We start from the raw sequence: 21,603 nt of genomic DNA, 5'->3' as shown, positions 1-21,603 counted from the left end.
GCCTTTAATATCAATGACAGGCAGCTTTTCATTGTTCCAACGGACTTCTTTTTCTTTATGCAGACAATTATTTCAACCTCTAGTAATCTTTATCACACCAAAAAGCACTATAAAAGACAAATTCTTACTGCTTTTATTAAACTCTTTAAAACAACCAACAAACAACGTTTTTTTTTCCTGAGCTCTGATTCCCCAGCTTTGTAATCAATTAGAAAACCAGATGAAACACAACAGTTACCTAAAAGCTCCTGGGTTGGTCCTGCCAAGTCCCAGCACAAGGGATTCTGTAATTTCCATGCTCTCAGAGCGCATCATTGGAACTATGTGCTTAAACAGGGAGGAAGGGGACGGAATGCCAATGATCTAAGAAGAAAACCAGAACAGAACAGAATGGAGTAGTTACCAAGCAATCAGATCATATGACATTAAAACATCTGCTGCAATTTTACATATTCTCAGGCTGATCATTGAACTAAAATTATAAAAATGAAAAATTTTATCTTTGACATGGAAAAATATTTTCTGAAATAGTTAACTACTCCATTTCTTGTATAATTGAATTTTCATTGTCAACATTATAAACTGATGCTTTGCATGTTTAGTGTATCTGCTCTTCTTAGGGAGAGGAAGCAGATTCCATTGCAGCTTTCAAAGACAACAAAACTTCCTGTCTTGTTTCTCAGATTTAGGGAAAGGGCAATAATAACAAATGGAATAAACTGCTTCTGCCAAAAATCCACTGCATAGTCCAAGACTTATCATCACCTCTACTATACCTTTCTACAGGAATGCAAAAAGGAGAAAAACAAAAAGCCAAAAAAATCCCCCCAAAAATACAAACTTGCAGGTGATATGGAGCAAGGCAGACAGAAAACTGTCTGTGGTTGGGAAAAACCTAACAAGATACATCATGTCTGAATATATCAATGCTTCAGTTATTGAAGTGAGGGGCTATTAGCTCAGAATTGCAGAAGTCTACTAATAAAAAAAAAAAATCCTTAATGGTAAACAAAACTTTTCTTCATTACCACTAGATAAGACTTTGAGATTGGGTTAACGTTTTCACGAGGTGATTAGATTTTGCCTTAAAAAACGTAAGTAGAAAAGCTTCACCAGTGTGGATTTGGAACAGAAGTGAACACAAACATCATCCTAAACGAGTGAAATATGAATGTACACTTAGGCATGTTTTCAGACAAGCTTCTAGCCTTCATCATAGTTTTCTACAAAAGTTTCTAAGAATCATGATAGTTACTGTAAGGCTCAGATGTTTCTACTTCAAATAAGACGTAGACTTATACAGAATTAGCATTAAAATAACCTACTCTTGAATCAATGCTATAACCACTGTCAGGAGTAGACGCCAGCGTCTCAGGAGGGGAACATCTCACAGAGCCTGTGGAGGTGGAGGAGTTTGAAGAAGACGCTGCACTGCAGCAAAGAATCAGGTAGTTTCTCCAGAGCCCAATATAGGAATCACTGCTTGTAGTCGTATTCACTTTCTTCGCATTGATTGGGCTGCTATTGAAAAAAAAGCTCAGTTCCATAAACAAAGCTTAACAGGTTTCAATGCCATTGCTTCCAAAATAGCTAGCACAGTAAACTCTGAATAAACTATTCAGAAAAGACCTGTACATCAATATATATGTACTTATATAGTCAAATTTGTTGAATTATGATATAGCTGAAGGCATTAATTAATCTTTAAGCAAATAACATATTCCCAGATGGAACTGCTTTTATTTTGTTATATAAACCTGATTTAAACCCACAGTAAATATTTACAGTGCATATGTTACCTTACTGAAACATAATGACATTACAATGATGATAAATATTGAAAGAATACTCAAATAATATATTGCATTTACTTTGGAAACTAACTTACTTTATATCCACTTGTGGAGACAGTAGTTGGAGTCTGGTATAAGCAAACGTCCAAGCATAGCTTACAGCTGTTGGGCAGTGTTTTGGAAGATTTTCCTGTTTCATAAAACTTGAGAGGCTTATAATCCATGGATCCTGGCCTTGAGTCACATGTGCAAATATCCATATATGTGATGGACTGACAACATCAAACTGGTGGCTGATTGGGGAAGAATTCCAGTCAGCTAGAGTTTGTAAATCTATTGAACTGGGACAGTATAGTAAAGTAGTCTGTGTGCATTAAAAAAAAAAAAAAAGAACAAAAAAAAGAACAAGGCAACATTTAATATCCATGTATATGAAATAACGATCTCCTCATAGTTAAACATCTAATATGGTGTTAGTGTCAAAACCACATCTGGAATAAATAAAACACATTGCTTAATTTATGCATTTTTTTACAGAAGTTCCTTATGTGGACAGTTTTATAAACATGCTGCTTGGGAAGGAACTAGGTATTAGGAAACAGTAAATTCTAGAAAAAGTCCCTTTCACTCATAATGACTTAATTCTTCCAATAGACTCTGGACTCCAGAAGCCTTACTACTGAATTTCAACTTGCTTCCTAAAACAAGAAGTGCTTCTCCTTGATACTTAAAAGTCAATGATAAAATATATAAAAATGGAATTCAATTGTTACTCATTGACAGTTATTATAGCTTTCATCAGGTATAGAAGACACATTGTTAGACACACCATTGCTGCAGAAAAAGTTTTTTGTTTCAAATAAATTGTGATCTATGAGCAAGATGAGAAAAAACAGATACAGTTGCCTGTGTGTGTAGTGGTCACATGACACACTACTGGCCAGAGACTAATGGTGGTGTCAGCCTCACAACACTTCTCAAGTTTTTTGAGTGTTTGGTTTGGTTTATTTATTTTAAGGTGATAAATTGCTGATAAAGTCGGCATGAACACAGTTAACAGTATAATTTAAAATATATACAATTTATTTGGGATATTTTTTGCAGAATTCCCTCATATTACAACCAACCTAAAATAAAAAAACTTATACCTGGTCAGCCCCAGTGAGATGTATGAAACTCTCCAGGATAGTAGCACTTTGTCTGTCCATTACATCTATAGCCAACTCATCATCACTCTACAAAAGACAAAACACGAAGCATAAAAGGCTCAAAGAAAAGCAGTTTCATTGAGGGGTCAAAAGAATGGGTTATCAACTCTTACCTTAGAAATTTCTAGAAGCGTGAACAAGGCCCTTATTTCTCTGAGAACGCTGACAGCTAATCTTCTGGTGGCAGGCCTTGTGCTGCAAAGGATGACCAAAGCAAAGCCTTCCACCACATGAAATACACTGGAATAAAGGGTTCTCTCCAGAGGAAGGGAATGTGCAGCCCCATTGGATACACCACGCTAGGAAAAGATGGCAGAAATTGAGCACATTAAGAAAAAAGTAAACACAACCAAGCTATAGTTTCATTATGGGTGATGGCAGAATTAATCATAAGGTATTAAGATCTTGTTTGGCCACTTGTCAAATTCTGCATTATGAGAATGGCGTATCACCTACTTTGGTTTTTTAGGATCTCTCTGAATTCAGTCCAAATATGACAAGATAGTCTTTCCTGTTTCACTTTCTCACTAGAATGATGCAGTGAGGGCAAAATAAAAAATAAATAAATACTACTCTTACATACGTGATTGTATAAATATAAATTATTTTTACCCTTTCTGTTTTTTAGTAAAAACATGTGCTTTTTATCTAGTTCTACTGTTTAACCACTTCTGTTTAATATATTTCTAGCTACACAGGATGACTTCTGATCTAAGGCAAAAATTGTGACCATGAATTAGTGTTTAAGGAATACTTCATAGTATTAGAGCAATTTTTACAAAAGTGCTTACTTAAAATAATGGGTCTAAAAATCTTGAAGCACTGTGAGAAAGTAAGCTAAATTTTTATTACTTAAGAAAAATAATAAAGCCTACTCATAAAAATGTATGCAGATTCAGACCACATTTTAACATCAAATTACTTTATTTAAAAATACCTGAGAATCTTGGGTTTTATTCTGCATCTGGGCTGCTTGTTTCCACTGATTTATGAGCTGCACTAACATTTTTACTGCATTGTCAAGAAGTGTTGGGTGGACATCAGTCACTTCACGCACAATAAAATATACAAATCCTGAAAGAACATCTTCCCGCCAATCTGGAAAATCAAGCATTAATGCTTGGAGAGTATTGAAAGCCAAGGCACGAAGTTCTTCATCCATATGAATTGTCAGCCTGTTTAGAAAAAAATATCAGTGTCATCACCCTAGATTGGCATACTCTTAACCTGCCTTTATAAAGTTTGCTGTTAACTCATTTACTGTACAATGTAGAAAACTTTCACACAGAGGCATTTTCTGCAGTGAATACATCTTAAACTGACTACTACCAGAAGGCACTACTACTAAATTATTTATGCAAGACTTCACAAAACTTAGTGTAAACAAATAATTTTCAAGAGAGATGCTCATGGCTGCACACCTTTGCATGCATCTGAGCAACCACCTCAGAGCTCAGCAGAAAGGCACCCTGTGATTTTCTTTGAATTAAGAAAATCAGGTTATTTTCTTTGAATTAAAATTGAAAATATTTTTGCAGATATAGCAGCTTTACTTTGAATATGAGGGAAAAAAAATGCACCAAAAATACTTTATAATATGTTTCAGCCTGCTATGGTAGACAAAACTTATCCAGTACTGTATTGTTACTTAATACATCACGTCTTTTATGCAATTTTTAATATTGATGAAAAAGTGATAGAAAAATCTTAATCTCTCACCTTATTACTAATTTTTAATATATGTAACTCAATACATTATATATAAACAAATTTATAATTTCAAAGATCCTGTACTTCTGCACCAAGACCGTTTTTGTATGAAAACAGAGGAAGGTTTATCACTCTAGAAATATGTAAACATCATCTGCACGTACCAGAACTACATATTCTCACTGAATGGTCAGTGCAAACACCTGGCTGTCCAGTTGTCTCAACTACTTATCAGTATTCATAAGGCACATTCAATTTCAATTGAGATAAGAATCAAAGAAAAGGGTAGTGGTGGATGAAAAAAAAAAAAAAAAAAGGAAAAAGGAAGCAGGATTAGTGGAGAACAAGAAAAAAGTTTCTCTAAAGTGTGTCTCACATTTTGGTAAGGTCAAAAAGAATGCCTTTATAATAAGTCACAGCACTAGCAACAGAATGAAAGAGAAAAAAAAAGGGGGATGGGGAAGTATGATAGTAGTAACAAAAGGATGAGTACAAAAAATAATGCAACAGAAATAAGTTCCCACTTTTCAAGAAAATCTCTCTAGAAAGAAGTGCATATCTTTAGGATAAATCTACCCTGTGCTCTGCTGGCCAGTAACATTAGAGCAAGCGCCAAAGGTAGGCAGGAGAAGGAGGAACAGATTCTGTATGCACTGGACTCACACCGCACAGTGCACTGACAGACTCATAAACATACAGCATCTAAAAAGGAACATCCAATAAGGGCAGAATTTTATTTTCCTTACCTTGCAAGCAATTCAATGAGGTCAGTCCTGCTCATGCCATCTGGAATCAGTCTTGGGATAGCAGCAATACAAGTTCTGAACAAATCTATCTTGGGTTTTCTCTCACCTCTGGAAAAAGTTTATAATCAACAAAACAAGGAAATCTACCTCAGTACACCACAAGTATTTTCAATTTCTTGTCAAAACTAAGGAGCTAACTATTTTTTTTTAACATTAATTAACGAAATCGGAAGTCATTTAATAATCAAGTAAAAAGCCAACAACTGTAATACATTAATGATGGCATCTGCAACATTACAGCATAAAAATGATGTAACTGTGACAGTGAATTTATTGTAATTCACTACATACGTGATCATGTCTTCAGGTTCTTTATTGGACATCTGCACACTAGTCATGCACATGGGCCTTCCAACTTCTTTGTCCAAATGCCTGAGAATACTGTCTAGGGCTTTTCGGACTTGAGGGTAGTATATGGACATGCCTGAAAAGTCAAAGAATTCTGATCACCCCTCTCATTTGTTCTCACTTAATTTTCACATTTTAATGAAAATATTTGCCACCTTTTCAGCTTAGAACAATTTTCTTCTTGACCAAAAGATGACATGAAACACACTGTAAGTGCCAAAAGCAATGCATGTTAAATGAGTAATAGGAGGTATTACAGTAAATAAGGAAGCAACCATCAGTTGCTTTTCTGTTTTCTGAATTGCAAGCATTTTAGTTCTATTTTAAATTTGAAGTGTTGAAACAGTCCTTCAGAGACAACTCATACACAGAAGATCAATAAAGCAGAGATCAAAATTGTCTTCCTCCACTTCAGCTGTGAGACATTTAGGATATTCTAAAGTGACATCAAGGCAATTAAAATTGCCATGCTATTTACCACACTAATTGCACTCAGGCTTCTTTATGACAATTTGGCAGTGCAAAATCCTTCAAAAAAAGACTTGGACACCAGAAGGTCAATATTGTCTAGCAGCCCTCTCTAAAGAATTAAAGCAATTCTGTTATAACAGACTATCATTAGATTCTCACTAACAAAATAAATACAGAAATAGAGTTACACAAATGTACTGTTTGCGAATAATTGAGAATAAATATGCACATATTGGAATGCCAAGTGATAAAAGAATATAACATACCTATAACTTTTGCTTCTTCATCTGTCAGTGTTTTATTAAGAAAAATTTTCTTCACACGCAGAGTATTTCCTGAGGGAAGAACAACTCCTGTTGTTGGCATTGGTGGTTCACCATCTTTCTGCTGCAAGCTATCTGCTATGACAAGGAAGACTCTGAGACCAATGTTCATCCTCTTCAATAGCAAAAAAGGGAGGAAAACAAACAAACAAACAAACAAAACAAAACCAGAAGGAATTATAACATTTAAGTAATACAAACAAGGTAAAACACAAACCGCATTTTTCCTCTTTTAAACAGACACCAGTAGGGTTCCAGTAGAACAGGCATTATTTAAATGTGGCACAGGATAATATACTGTGTATTTTATAGTACAGAGCTCTAAAGACTTACGGCTTAATACGAATCTCAAGAATGACATACTGAAGACAGACATGGCTTAAATGTCTCATCTGTTAGACTGGGTCCTCAACAGTAAGAGCTAGGAATTACTTCCCTGAAAAAAGGCTTTAGAGCTATACTGTAGCAAGAATTCACACATACTTACTGAAAATATTGTTGAAATAACTCTGAACTATAGTACTGCTGTTAGCTTACTGAAAATGAAACAGGATTGTGCTCAACTACAATTACTTCTTTAGTTTTAGCAGAACAGCCCCCCTCCCTTCAGATATTCAAGTAATCTGCTTTATTCCTGGCCAAAAAAACAGTTAAACACTTATAAAAAAAAAAAAATTCCTCCAATGCCCTGTAACATGCAAGTAACGATCTTTTTTACCTCTGGATTAATAGTGAAGGTTTTAGGTGACTTCCCAACGCTAAGAAGATCAAATATTATTTCTTTCATTGCAAAATCCAAACGTTCCTATAAAGGAAAATTATAATTTCTGTTAATATGCATGACATGATCATCTCTGTTAATATGCACAGTCTACTTTCTTGGCTTTGCACAGGTGCTGGGTATTGTGTAGTAAAATTAAAAAAAAAAAAAAGTAAAAAGTTTTTTTTATTATTCCTTTTTCCTATTTATTCTTAAGACTTAATGTTATTCTTTAAATGTAGTACCATTTAGCACAAATTATCTCCTTATACAGCTGAACCATTTCTCCTGAGAAAAATCACAGACAATTCCACTCAGGCCAAGCATGTTTCTACAACAAGCTGAAATGTTTTAGATAACAAAAAATTAGTGATAAAAAGAGAAGCTCTGGGAAGCAAAACTGTTGTGTATCCTGCCTCATTCCTGTATGAACAAAAGCAAATAATTTTGGAAGCAGAAGCACAGACAAGCTATCTGTAAGACAGGAAAACATGTCTCTAACCTATGACATTACAGATGAGTAAAAGTTTATCTTGTGAGATTGTATCCTGCATTTTGGTATTAGGACAACAGAAGTACCTAAAATAACATAAATCATAATGCAATACTAACTACACACTACTTCACACATTCTGTAATTTTTCTGTCTATAGAGGCTAATCTACAGGCTAAATATAAGTGGATGTTACTGTTTGAATGCTTTGTCCCTTCTACAAATATTATAATTGAATATACTAATTATATTAGTATATTTTTACATATGCATCCCCCAAGAGTGCCTTACAAATGTAAATATTAATCATCATAATGTTCATACACAACAGTTGCTGAAGTTAAAGGAAAATAATTTTGCCACTAGTAGAAACAGAAAAAATATTTTATTTGTTACACATATTTGGGAAAATTCTATTCACAATTTAAGACTATTAATTCAGTGCAAATAATTTTAAAACTAGCTTTAAATTCACATTTCTTTCAAATAACAATGTTCATTCTACTCTTATAAGCCCTACCTGGAAGTATTCTTACCTGAGCAATGAACTGAATAATCTTCACAAATATATTCAGAGGTGTGTCTCGTGGGACCACACTACGTGATCCTTTTGGAAAAAGTGCTGAAACAATGCTCATGAGACGGCTACAAGAATTTAAAACCAAAAAGAAATATATAAAAAAACCTTTAAAAATAACTGTTTATAATAGCAGAGATGTTGCAGTTTAAGTCTGGTGGAGAGGCGGTTACTACTAAATAATTCAGAAGCATATGACAGGTCCTACAGAAAGCATAGTCCTCTATTGTCACAGGCAACAAACAATATCATGGGTTCATTTATAAAGTGACCAAGATCCTGCTTTAAACTAGTTTGTCAGGAGGAGAGGCAAAATCTGAACGACTACTCCAAACTCTCATTATGCTAATTTTATAGACAATCTTTTCACTTCCAGTCCATACTTTGTGATGGCCACTTCATACCCTATTTGTTCTGATACCATTAGGGCCTTTAACAAATTCCCTGCTTCCTATCTCTCCACCCTCTTCTATCCCTGCAACAAAAATCATAGACTCTATTATTTCTCCTCTTCAAAGTGATCACTTCTTTTAGTTTTCTTTATTTAGATGAAGCCATTGTTCCCCTATTTACCCCATTTCATCTTTCCTGAGCTGGCTTCAAGATGTCTTGATATCACTAGGGGAAACCCCCCACACCACCACTCAATAGTTGAAAATCCTTTGAATAATGAACTTACCTTTGAGTTACAGTGTTGCTTTCACATTTTATTCTAATAACATAAACCCACAATAACCTATACAAAGATTCCAGTGCAACTCGAGACATTTTGGGATCTTTATTCTGTAAAACAAATGAAAAATACGGTTACTCTTGCCTATAAGACACTCATTATTCTATTATGACTCGTTTGACTTTTGATAATATTTTCAAACTAAACAATGAAAACTGATTTAATACTGACTACAAGTTTGACTGTGTTTTCATAAAAACAATGTTGTATCACATATTTCCAATACTACCTGAATATTTAACTGATAATTCCAGATCATTTTACACACCTCTCACTCTGAGAGCAGAGAAGTAATTAAAAAGATCTTCCTCTTGAAATGAACACCAAGGTACACTGCTTCCAAGAACTTTTCTGAGAGCCATTGGTAACAAATACATACTTCATAGCAAACTAACCTACAGTTTGTCTAAAGTATGGTACGAGTTGTTTTGGATCAGGTTAAGTCCATCATTCAGTTTATGACAGCAGACAGTAGCAGGTGCAGAATAAAAGAATGCAAAACAGGGCAGGCACACAAGGATGCTTGTCTGGGTGTGCACTCCAGGCTTCACCCAACTTCACAGCCACTTCCTGTGGGCTGTATTAGTCTTTACTCACTTCCAATTGATTTTTATTAAAACCATCAATTTTTATAGTTATCTAGAATTACACAATATATAACATTATATGTAATATATAAAAATACAATATAAAATCTTGTAGCATAATTCATTTGAGATTATGCACTGTGTGAAAAAACAAATACTTTATGTCTTAAAGCTGCTACTAGGAGTTTAGCTTTGCTCCTCCTAGCTCTTAAGAACAGTAACTAACATTCTTCATAGCTACTCCAACTAATGATTCTTGGCATATTTAAAATCTTGAAGTGTCCAGCAAGATTTTTGGAATTGGCCTAAGTATGAGCTTATGAATAAACAATTCCCAGTTGTCATCTTTTTGGATGTTCTCTCAGTGGGGAAAAAAAAAAAAAAAAAAAGAACCCCAAAAACACACCATATCCATCTCTAGGGAAGCCCCTCTGTTCCAAGTCATATCTGTATGATGGCTGAAACAAACTAATCTCACATTCTGTGGCCTCTACCACAAGGCAATGAGTCAAGTAGCAGAGTACTTTGTCCTCCCAGGACAAGCGGAGTACAATTTCAGAAAGGGTTTACATGGATCTAAGACCATACTCATCATAAAGATATGGTTCTCATCCTTGGTTCCCTCTTCTGCAATCTCACTGCTCCCTTTGCACTGATTCTAGGAGTAAAAACATCCAACTCAGACCTGTAAGTTGATCCAAATAATTTCTCGGCCATATCAATGTGCAATAGACTATAGAAATGAGAGTAATTTGGATGGCTTTAACACAGGTGGGTCGGGACTACTGCTTTTGGCAGCAGCTTACTTTAAGAAAGGCTAAAAGCCTATCACACAATCAGAGAGGCAGAAGTGGTACTTCACAGACACAAAACATACATGACTGTTTATCAGGATATTAGAAGGAACACCTTAACCTAGCCTACACCAGTGATAGTGCTGTTCTACCCTGCTTTCACACCCATCAATTTGCTCCTGCCATCACCTCTGAACTAGCACACCTGCAACTAGGCAGTGGGGAAATTTAGGAAGGTGATGGACAAAATCTAACCAGTAAAAAGTTACATGTGTCCCTGGTTAGTATTCAGACAGATAACTGTCCCACTTTCCAGTTAACAACAGCACTCCTGTAAGGAAGAAGTAAACACTCATAATTGTACAAGAGGGTGAGAGTGTGAGAGCTCTGATTTTAATCAACTGAAACAGCAAAGAAACATTATATTACAAGTTATCATATTTAATCTACAGGTCAACAGTCCACGTTCAAAGTAGGCTGGTGAATTCATCAGTACATGCATTACTGAAGTCTATCTGAAATGATGTATCTAGACCTGAGTAATGCTTCTTATTTTTCTTAAACTCTTAGTTTTCTTATATTTTATATTTCACAGGACAGCTTGATTTACAGGACCAGAAGAAAACCACAAATTTATTATTGGCTTTCAATTGTCTTATAAAAATGGTTACAAAATATATGCAGCAGTACTTCTAAGTTCTTAAGCATTGAAAATTTTCATTATCTCTTCCTATAACTAGGAGCTAAACAATTATGCAGGAAGGAAATGGCTTTTTGGGTCCAAGTTACAGCACACTTCTTGTATACTTGGTGTTAATATGCCAATATTTCCTTTCTGAGATTATTGCAAGTGGAATACAGTATTTATGTCTAAGCAATTCTCCAACCTGGATGAATTTTAGTCACTTTAGCAGATGTCTGTCAGATTTTAAAGCACTCTCTCTGGGTTTTTGTTTCAAATCCTATAACTTTTAATATAAATTATATCAACAGATGATGGAATAAGTCAAGAACTATCTCTGTTACAAAACCAAAAAAGTAAGAGCAAATCCACAGTAGTTTTACACAACACATTAAGATGAATCAATAAAACATATCTCAATGAAGGCAAGAAACAAGATAGCATTTTTTTCATGTTAGTCAAATGTAGTCACTTACTGAAGAAAGTACTTTTTAATACTGATGTTAAACTTTTCTTCTGTTCTGAACTAAAACAATTTCTACTTTTTAAAACCTGCAAAACCAACAGTGTAAAAGTCTTTCGAGTTAGTGCACTGCAAGTTGTTACAGTAAATCAGTTTCACATTTTTTTATTGTGAAAACATTTTCAAGTTCGCTCGCATGCAAGACACTTTTTTAAATGAGTTAACAGAAAAAAACCATACATCTGAATAGGCAGTTGACTTCCAGTGGAAACATGCACTACTGTTCAGGGAAACTAGCTGTGATATTGACACTCAATCTCACAAAGCCACATTTTCACCTTCAAGGAAAAACTGATATTAGGTAATTTCCTGATCTTTTCCCTTTACTTCCTGGTGAGAAAAAAAAGTCTTTGAAACATTAGCTATTTTCAGTCCTGCTGCTTATTAACAGTGCTAATATCAATTTTACAAAGAAAGGAAAACACAAAATACAATTAACATAAAAAACAAAGCAAAGTATTTACATGAAACAGAGCAACGTTTCACAGTTGTAACAACGTATTAACTCACCTGTAGTGTTTCTATTTGTTTTCTGATACTGTTGTTAGATGGCATCTAAATAAAGCAATGTGAGACAGCAAAACATAACAAACATGAGAATGGGAGGCACATGCATGTTAGATGAAAAGAAGCACAAAAACAACAGATAGCTGTCTAGTAAGGACTCTATTCAGTAGAAATACAGGGTTTGCTACAGTGGCAGAAAAAGTTCCTCCACTTTTCAAGGTTTTGTGGTTACAGACACTAAGGCTAAATTGTGAAAAAAAAAAATAATTATTTTCCACCTAACAGTGGTGCAGAATTATAGTCACTTTTCTCTCCCATTTCAGCAGCTTTCTTAAATGCTCCTTCCTCTCCACAGAAGAGGTGCTAAGGATACCATAACAACTCAGCTTCATCCAAGAATCTATCATCTTTCTGACAAACCTGCTAAAATTAGTCTATCTAAATACTAGTCAAAAAAGTAAGTAAAATGTTTTACAGTACTGAACCAGTGTTATTGTCTGCTGAACAAATTCATAATTTTGTCTACATTATTACAGTGTGTAAAGAAATACCCAGCTGGGCTCAATGCTGAAAGGGCATCGCAACTGCTCTGTGGGCCAAGGCCAGCTATACACATGCCAAGAGACACCCTTTGGACCACTCCAGGTCTAAACTGACTCTTATAATTCACTTATCTGATATTTGCATTGATCCAGACCCAGAGCTAATTAATCCTTCCTCAGAGCAGTGACTGCAAGAAGAAAGAAAAAACCCCCAAAACCCAGGCTTGTCAGCAAGGCTGTTTTCCCATACAAGACACCTGCTTTGAGGATAACTACAGGTAGGGTACACTGAAACCCAGTACAAAGCGTTCACAAGGACAATAAATATTTGATAGTATTGTATCAGGATTCAGAGCACTCTCAGGAGCATTATCAAGTACAGCATAGTACTGAAATACAAGAAGGTAAGGCAGAGTATGAAAATACTATGCATCAGATACTATGAATCAACTGCAAAGATGTGAGATTCAAACTGTGGCAAATCTCTTCACCAAAGTGTGACCACAAAGGGTTTACTGCCAGGTAAGTTTGCACTGGGCAGTCACCAGGGAATAAACTGATCACCACAAATCCATGACCTTTATTACCTCTTTGCAGCTTGCTAACAGGACTGTGCTCTTCACAAAATATCCGTGTGGCAGAGCCTACGTGTTGTTGTTATTTAAAACCTTAATTTGTTAATTTAACTAATACAGAAGGGGCAGATGAACATTTTCAATACTCTAAAGTATCTCTTAGTAATTCTCAAAATTACTTGATCAAATAAGAAAGACACTACAGACAATGGATTTGGAATCCATATTGCATTTTACATATTTAAGTAACTGCACATAAAAGAACTTTAGTAATTAGGAAATAAAATGGGGAAGGGAAAATCTAAAACACTAAACTGCAGTGAAATTCAGATTTATAAATTAATGAGATTACTTATTACAGACTGCATGCATTTAATTAGCTTCAGAAACAAGGGAACACATTAAATCATAAGGCACATAAGGAGAGTGGAGGTGTATTTTTCAAGATTAAACTCAACAGTTAAGTTTCTGAACAAGCTAAGCACCCAGAAAAATATAGTATTTGGTGGACCAAGTTAAACCAAGCCATCAAATATCCTAAATAAATTATTGATGGCACAGCATCGTAACACTACAAATTCTGAATTGCAGAAACTCGTATGTAGAATTTCTGCTGAATAGAGCCTTACAGTAAATGTGTTAAGCTGTTAGTGGTTAACAAAACTAAGTAAAATATAAAATGCATGCTCAGCAACTAGCAGTTAAACTCACTGGCATTTATAATTTTAATACATCCATTACCAGTAATGGACATTGTGCCAGAAAAATGCAACTCCTAGATTGTAAGATATATACATATTTTTAAAGCTTTAAAAACAAAAGCAAAAGCAGCTTCCATAAGCAAAATAAACCAAGAAGACAAAAATAAAGGAAAACATTGCAAAAGAACTGCAAATGTTAGATGAAAAATACAAAAACCCAACAAGCAACAGAAAAGTGTGAAAGACATAATGAAAACAAAATGACCCTTAAAAAACAATCCAAGCAGCTAAACCTATTTCCTCCTGACTTCATAATGGTTTACATATTTTATTAATAAGCTTCAGAATTATAACTTATACCTAACCAGAATTAATATTGTGAAGGCAGATCAAATAATTTACTAAAATTATCAAAATCAACACATTAGGCAAAATTATGAACTATGTTACTAAAAATTAAGGAAAGAACATGTACAACAATTAACACTACAAGGAAATCACTACATCAAAACCCTGATTTCCAAGTATCTTGATCTCTTTATCAATCAACTCAAGTTTACAATGCTGTCAGCTAAAGCCATGAGTTAAAGGGACACCGTAACTTTTATTTGCAAAATACACATCACAGTCTGTACATATGAGCCCTTTTCTGGACTCCCAACTAATTTTCTAGTCCTTCAATAAATTAACAAGAGAAAGAACTTTTACATTTAATATATTCTACTTAGACGAGTAGACAAGAGACTTTTCTCACATTTTACATTTGAAGAATCAGTTGGTACTTTTTCTCTGTCATAACCAGCAATTATTAGCAGATACTTCTCCTGCAGAGTTTGCTCAATAACTCATGGTCCCCAAGGGGGCCACATCTATTTCCTGCACTACATAGCATCACAAAAACTTACCACTATATTTAAATCTAAGGGAAATTTAAGACATTTAATTTTTAAAAAAATTTAAAAATCACAGTGTCCTTTTAAACAGCCAAACATTCATTGTTCATTTGGCACAAGAATGCTGAGAACATATTGGAATAAATGCTATTGATTTGAGACAGTTCCTGAATTGAAAAGAAGTCTTACCTTTAGATGTGACAAACAGTTCTGCAGGAAAACGTGCCAGTTATTTAAAAAAAACTGTTTCTGACTGACACACAACAGGCAGGTGATCAATGGATACAAAGCCTATGAGTAGGGGGGAAAAAGAATTGATCAAATTGCTCTTTGCAGACCTCCTAAGTCTCGTACATCGAGAATGAGACCTACAGTTGGTTCTTGTCTCTTGCTCCCACAGTTTTAGAACAGCAGCCTTCCCCGTTGCACTAGGACACACATGCCAGGTGTGGTGTCCTGGGTATGACCTATGGGCTGTAAGAGCTCATGGTGTAAGACTGGGGCGGTGGGACCATGGTGAAGCTCATTCCCTAGCAAGGCCTGATCTCAAACAAAGAATGCGAGCAGATCTCACCCTTTTAAAAATATCTGTTCTTTCCCTGCAGCCACAGGATTCAATTAATGGGGTCCTATAGGCTGGGAGAGGGAACTGACTCAAATATTCAGGAAAGAACATAATCGACCAAGGCAGACTTCAAGTTGTCAGAAATGTTACCTCTCCTCAAGGTCTCTTCTCGTAAGGAATGAAGCACCATTTAATAAAGTCTGTGAATATGCAGACTAGCGTGACTCAGCTTTGCTTTAGTAATGTGAAATTTGTTTAAACACCACAAACTTTAGCAAAATACATAAAGGTAATTAATATAAAATCTGATGCAGATTATCTTGCTATGGAGCAAAATTAAAGAATGAGGATGAATAGGTAAATTGTGATTCTTGACGTAAAAATGTTTCTGACTTCATAAATAAAATGACATTATGAATACTAACATCAACTACTTTATGTTATTCTTGCATAAGGAGTTTAACTACGTATAGAATGATACATGCTTTATAATGCCCAGAATGCCAGAAAGTGAAGCTCATCCCTAACATGAAAGTAAGGATCAACCATTTCAAATTCACTTGCATCTACCGAATATGCTAACTGTAACACAAAATTTAGCTTTACATTTCGGCACAGTGAAGTTAATCAACTTGAAACACAGTTGTCGTGGTCACAAAAAATTATCAAATACTGCATTAATAAGAGATTTAAACCCTTGCTAAGATGCAGGCTTAGGGGAAAAAAACCCACCATATATTTTTATCCAAGAGAGATAATAAATAATACTGGAAAAAGAAAAACCAATTGTATGAGGACAGGAGAAAACAGGCAGAGCAGGGGTATTAACAGGCTGTTATTTTGCTGGAAAAGTTTTGTCTGGCACTTCTTTTTTTTTAATGAAACATAATTCAAATAATATAGACTCCCTAAATGCAAGTTCTTTTTAGAAGAGACATTAGGTTAGGTAACTCAGTGCTAAAATGAACTACAATAATACAAACAGGCACTGATTTAAAAAAAATCTCACTAGTGAAATAACAGCACATGTACGTTGCAAAGAAACAAAAGTTATAGCAAATGCACATGAACAGTGTGAATTGAATTACTTGAACTGAAGAGTTAAGAATCTAAATTCATACAGCTGTTAGCTTTTCCCCATACAATGTACTACTTAAAAAGTCTAAGATGAGCATAATGAAGAAGTTGAAATATTTCTTTAAAATACCAGTGAATGCTTCTTTCTTGAACTCAATTCAAAGGTAGTCTGATAAAGCATCTCCACAAAATTTTTCAAACATGGCACATTCACTTCATTTTTAACAGCCTATTAAAAAATACACATATAAATGGGTTTAGAAGTTCATACAGAAGGCAATTTAACTATACATTAAGATATTTATGAATTCAACACCATTTAAATTTAAAAGTGAAATCTCACATTAAGTAAATGCTTGAGTATACTTATTGGAAATATAAACAGAAGCATAAGAAATCATGTCATACACTGCAACCACACAGTTAAAAAACCAAAACAGAACAAACACAAAACCCATTAGAAAACCCACTATTTTAAGAATGTGGCCAGTATTCTACACTTAAACAAGGAAAAGTATTTGCTACCAGTTAACAAATAAAAACTACATCGAAACTCCGTAAATGCATAATTAGATATATTTTTAAAACAACTTCTGTAACTTTTTCACTGTTCCCCCTTTTTGTGTCCTCCAGTTCTGAAAACTGGAAATTTGAGAAATTATACACAGGATTACCTGCCAACCAACCAGGTAAGTGGTCTTTGTTCAGCTTTTAGAATTAGCTAAACAGATACAGGGAGCCCTACACCTTTTTTACCCACTCTTCTTGCATAGAGAATAGCCTTCCTTCCAGAAACCAGACAACTACATCAAAACCCCTGCAATTCTCTAAGGCTTCTCTCTGGGTATCAGTGATGATTCATTTAAACATTAATCTCAACCTGCTGTTTTATGTTGTATTTCTGCTTTATTTATCAAACTGGGGAGTTGGGGTAGGGTGTTGGAGAAGGAGCTGGCTTTTCTGGAAGAGAACCCTTATACTAATGATTTTCCTATAAGGTAATTTTTTTTAGTTTTTATTATTCAAAGTTATTAAAAGATATATCATGTCCACCTTGCTAAGAACACTCCAAAAACATTCCTGATGGGGAAGCATAAAAAATAGCGTATAGTATCTCTGTAACATTTACAAACCCTAAACAAAAGAACTGAGAAAGTAATTAAGTTTTAAATCACATCCTACGTATTCTCAAATTATTTATCTTTCGCTATTTTAAAGCTATAAGTAGATCAGTAACCTGCTAGCTCCACATGAGACACTAGTCAGTTGTTGGTAACACCCCACTGTTGCTTTGGGATATAATCTCAGGCTTACACACCAGCCTTAACTTCCCCACTGTAAAATATGCTGTCATCTGTCATATCTGCAGGGTCCAAATCAGGTCTTATTTTAATAAATGCCTGAATGACTAAGAAAGAGAATGACAGTAAAGTCAGAATACTGAAACCAAATAGCTTTTTAGCTCAAGCAATTTTCTGTATCCAAGATACAGAAAGATCTAAATGCAGTTCCTTTGTCTGCTTCAAAAAAAGATTCAAACCTGCATCTCACATCTTCCAAGAGAATGACTGACCCTCTCAACTGCATCTCAGTCAGGGATGGGGCTCTCTGCTTCTATTTAAGAAGCTCAATTTGTATGAAATTATTAGAGACTCAATGAGTCAGAAGGAAAGATCAAGCCTCCCTCACCAGCCGTCTGAAGCGCTGGTTCAGGCAATGCTTGTAGGGAGCAACCCACAGAACACCACAGGTGCTTGGCACAGCTGGCACGTGTGCCACCGCAGTGACCTCCCCAGAGTCCCAATGCCCAAATGCTGCTTCTACCTCATGGCTGTATGTGCAGTATCCACTGTATTTAAATTGTGATTTTGCAAGCTAATATTCAGGTGTACCTAAAGACGAAGTACTTTCACTGTGCACCCTGGCTGCCAAGCAACTGTGGAACTGAAAACGACAAATGCATTCACTCTAACAGGACAGGTAATTCTCTAAAAGAGTATAAGTATGCCCAAGTGAGATCCAGATTTCAGCAAGTATCTGTCTTATAATTATGAGCTTGTGGTAAATGGTCAACTTCAGGTATACTGAGCTGCCAAAACTCCTCACTGATAAGCGAGTGAAAGCCTTGGCGGAAGAGGGAGAACCTGTCCTGACCCAAAACATCCTCACTGGCACCACTACAGGCACTGTACATACAAGACTGTGATTGATACAGAGTTTTTTTTTCTTGTTGATGGCTGCTGAGTAAAATTTCTGGCTTTAGATCTAAAACATAGGTGGGAGATGATTGACTGCTCTTCCATTTGAAGGATCACATCTGGTGGATATTCACTTCATGAAGGTTTTTTATTTAATGAGACAAAACGTACATTCTTCCTTCTTGCATAGAAAATCACACTCTCCCTACTGGATTACAAATATGCTACGTATCTCAGTTTATTCTGGAAAGAACAGGTTTCAGCTAAAAAGTTATTGGGACCCTTGAATGAACAAGTATTAAACCAAGGAAAATTCAAAATCTTCCAGCAAGTGTAAGATTAGACAGCATTCTAGTGGTAAAAGGGTCTTAAAAAATAGACAGTTTTAAAAGGTTCTGAAAATAAATTGGAAACTAGCTAATAAACAATCACTGACACATTTCCATTCAAAAGCTCATGTAGGTGCTTGTAATTTACTTAATAGTCTTTCTGAATCTGTAAAAATGTAATACAGTGACAGTATAAAGTGTGATATAGTGAATTTAACAATGAGAGCGTTATTGAAGGTGAGGGGGAAAATAAAAATACTTACAGCAGCCACAGGAATGAGAATTTCCACAAACAAACCAGCAAGTGCATGTTTTATATCTTTATCTTTTACTTCCAGGAAGTATTGAGCACATTCCTTAGTAAGGAAGCATTAGAAGAACATTTAGAAAAAGAAGACAAATGTCACTATAGTATGAAAATGTCTAGCAGTACCACATTAATAATGAATCTGAATTTTTAAATTTGATGTGTTTAAGTTAGTCTTATATTCCTTGACAATATCAACTTTGCAAAAACATCAGAAACTTTAAAGCCTGTTTCTCCAGCAATAAAAAAGAAACTGACCGAAAATTTGTAATACCAAGCAGATATTCACTTTCTACTCAGCATATAAAGTGTACTTAGAATAGAAAAGATTATAAAGATGTGTATTTTTCCTCAGATTATTCTGGAGTTCCAAAATAAAAAAAAAACTTGCCTCTATTGAAATTATTAGAAAATAATATTTTATTTTTTACTCATTTTCAAGATTACTTTGATGCAAAGAAAATCTTACAGAGATGATAATCCACGCACATGCATGCACACACCACCATAACAAACTGACCATTCTGGACACAATCTAAAGCATGTATGTGCATGTTAGTTTTTTCAGGACTGAGATAATGGTCAATGGCTGCTAAATAGCTCTAATAAAACCTATGACCAAGTTGCAATAACGTCAGTTACTGTGGAATGGGTGAGTTATTCATAAATACAATTTTTTGATCTACAAGCAAGAGAAGGAAAATCTCTCTGAAAACTAACTGAAGTGTTTTTTTAAAAAAGTGTTTCTTGCATCTCAGCTGTTAAAAATATGTATCAAGTAACTGTATTATTTAATCTACTGTTTTCATAATGAAAGAAAATTATTTTATTGCTACTGATTATTATTTAGTCTTGAGTAAATTCATGTATTACAGGTTTGCCACATAACTGTGACAGCTGAGAACGGGTTCTCATTATGCTAGGTCCCCATGACCTGCAGAGCAACAAATGATTCATACCTCTGAGAACTTACGAATGAAACAGAAAAGCAGGAAGGACAACATTCAAGTAGAGTAAGTGACTGATCACATCAAGCATCTTTGTAGCTTCATGACTTAAACAATAAAGTTTATGCTCATTTCAGTTTCCTGTTATATTAATTTACCTGCATGAACTGAAATGATGCTTCAAAATCCTCCACGGGATACATCTTTACTCGAAAAAACTTCATTCCCATAATCAAACTGATGATACTTTGTACTACATGAGGACTCTGTTCTTTTTGTCGCAGTTCCTTTAATTCAGTGACAAACTTCTTCCTAACAGCTTGAAACCTGAAAAGGGACATAGATGGAAATTACTTGCATTCCTTGTTACTTTTATACGATGTCTGAATTTTAAACAGCTATCTTTAGTCTGTTAACGATAACTGCACCTACAGTAAAAGAAACACAAGCAACATGTACCCCGATTCTTAAAATCTAGGCATTTAAGCATGCCTATGATGATCAGAACTGTAGAATATACTCAGTAACTAACTACTGACTGATCCCAGGCCTCCCTTCCTGCACATACAAGTTGACAGCAAAGAAATTCAGTGTTGTACTAAACATTATTTACTAATTCGTTCAAATTTCTTGTGCTAGAACATAAGATGGCCATGACAGACTACACTAAAAGGATTAGTTACTGGAATCATTAATAAACACTGCTGTATTAAATAGTATTTAATTCTGTCATCATTCTTCTCCAAAAACAAGGAGAGCCAGAGACTGAACTTACTTTGATTGAGCAAGAACCCCTGTCACTTCTGCATATAAGTCTGCAATAATATGCACATTCCCAGTGTTGGTTCCTGAATACCTAAAAAGGAAAAAAAAAAAAAGCAAAAAAAAGAAAGGTGTTAAATACAACTTTGTTCATTACAGCCAAGAAGTTTATTCCATAGCAAGGTAGATGATTACCATAAAAACAATTAAAGTCAAGCATAAAATGCATAGGTAACATTTAAAGTGATGTAGTTTCACTGAGCAGATGTAAGAGACATACTCTGAGTGCACAGGAAGTTTACTATAGCTGTCCAAACTCATCCTTTCTTACTCTGGCTGGCTGTGCAAATCATTCTGTATATTCTAAGCAAAATAAACTCAGCATTATATTG

General features: G+C 34.9%; 1 protein-coding gene across 5 annotated transcripts in view; it reads right to left on the bottom strand.

Annotated features, from left to right (window-relative positions):
• FRYL (FRY like transcription coactivator) overlaps positions 1–21,603 on the bottom strand; it is a 162,932-nt gene that overhangs the window by 60,700 nt on the left and 80,629 nt on the right. For 3 of the 5 annotated variants that reach the window (XM_051617268.1, XM_051617269.1, XM_051617270.1), the window contains exons 8-24: positions 21,225–21,305; positions 20,608–20,776; positions 19,459–19,551; positions 16,799–16,897; positions 15,216–15,317; positions 9,169–9,272; positions 8,449–8,557; positions 7,378–7,464; positions 6,603–6,774; positions 5,809–5,941; positions 5,458–5,565; positions 3,939–4,176; positions 3,115–3,300; positions 2,942–3,028; positions 1,889–2,157; positions 1,326–1,521; positions 239–363 (exon numbers count right to left, since the gene is read on the bottom strand). In XM_051617268.1, the coding sequence (XP_051473228.1) occupies positions 239–363; positions 1,326–1,521; positions 1,889–2,157; positions 2,942–3,028; positions 3,115–3,300; positions 3,939–4,176; positions 5,458–5,565; positions 5,809–5,941; positions 6,603–6,774; positions 7,378–7,464; positions 8,449–8,557; positions 9,169–9,272; positions 15,216–15,317; positions 16,799–16,897; positions 19,459–19,551; positions 20,608–20,776; positions 21,225–21,305 (2,358 nt within the window). Of the gene's footprint in view, positions 1–238; positions 364–1,325; positions 1,522–1,888; positions 2,158–2,941; positions 3,029–3,114; positions 3,301–3,938; positions 4,177–5,457; positions 5,566–5,808; positions 5,942–6,602; positions 6,775–7,377; positions 7,465–8,448; positions 8,558–9,168; positions 9,273–12,318; positions 12,364–15,215; positions 15,318–16,798; positions 16,898–19,458; positions 19,552–20,607; positions 20,777–21,224; positions 21,306–21,603 lie in introns of all 5 variants that reach the window. The other 2 variants (XM_051617266.1, XM_051617267.1) reach the window with 1 other exon arrangement.

Source organism: Apus apus, chromosome 4 (genome assembly GCF_020740795.1).
Source record: "Apus apus isolate bApuApu2 chromosome 4, bApuApu2.pri.cur, whole genome shotgun sequence".
Classification (NCBI taxonomy): Eukaryota; Metazoa; Chordata; class Aves; order Apodiformes; family Apodidae; genus Apus; species Apus apus.
This window is presented reverse-complemented; position numbering and strand designations above follow the sequence as displayed.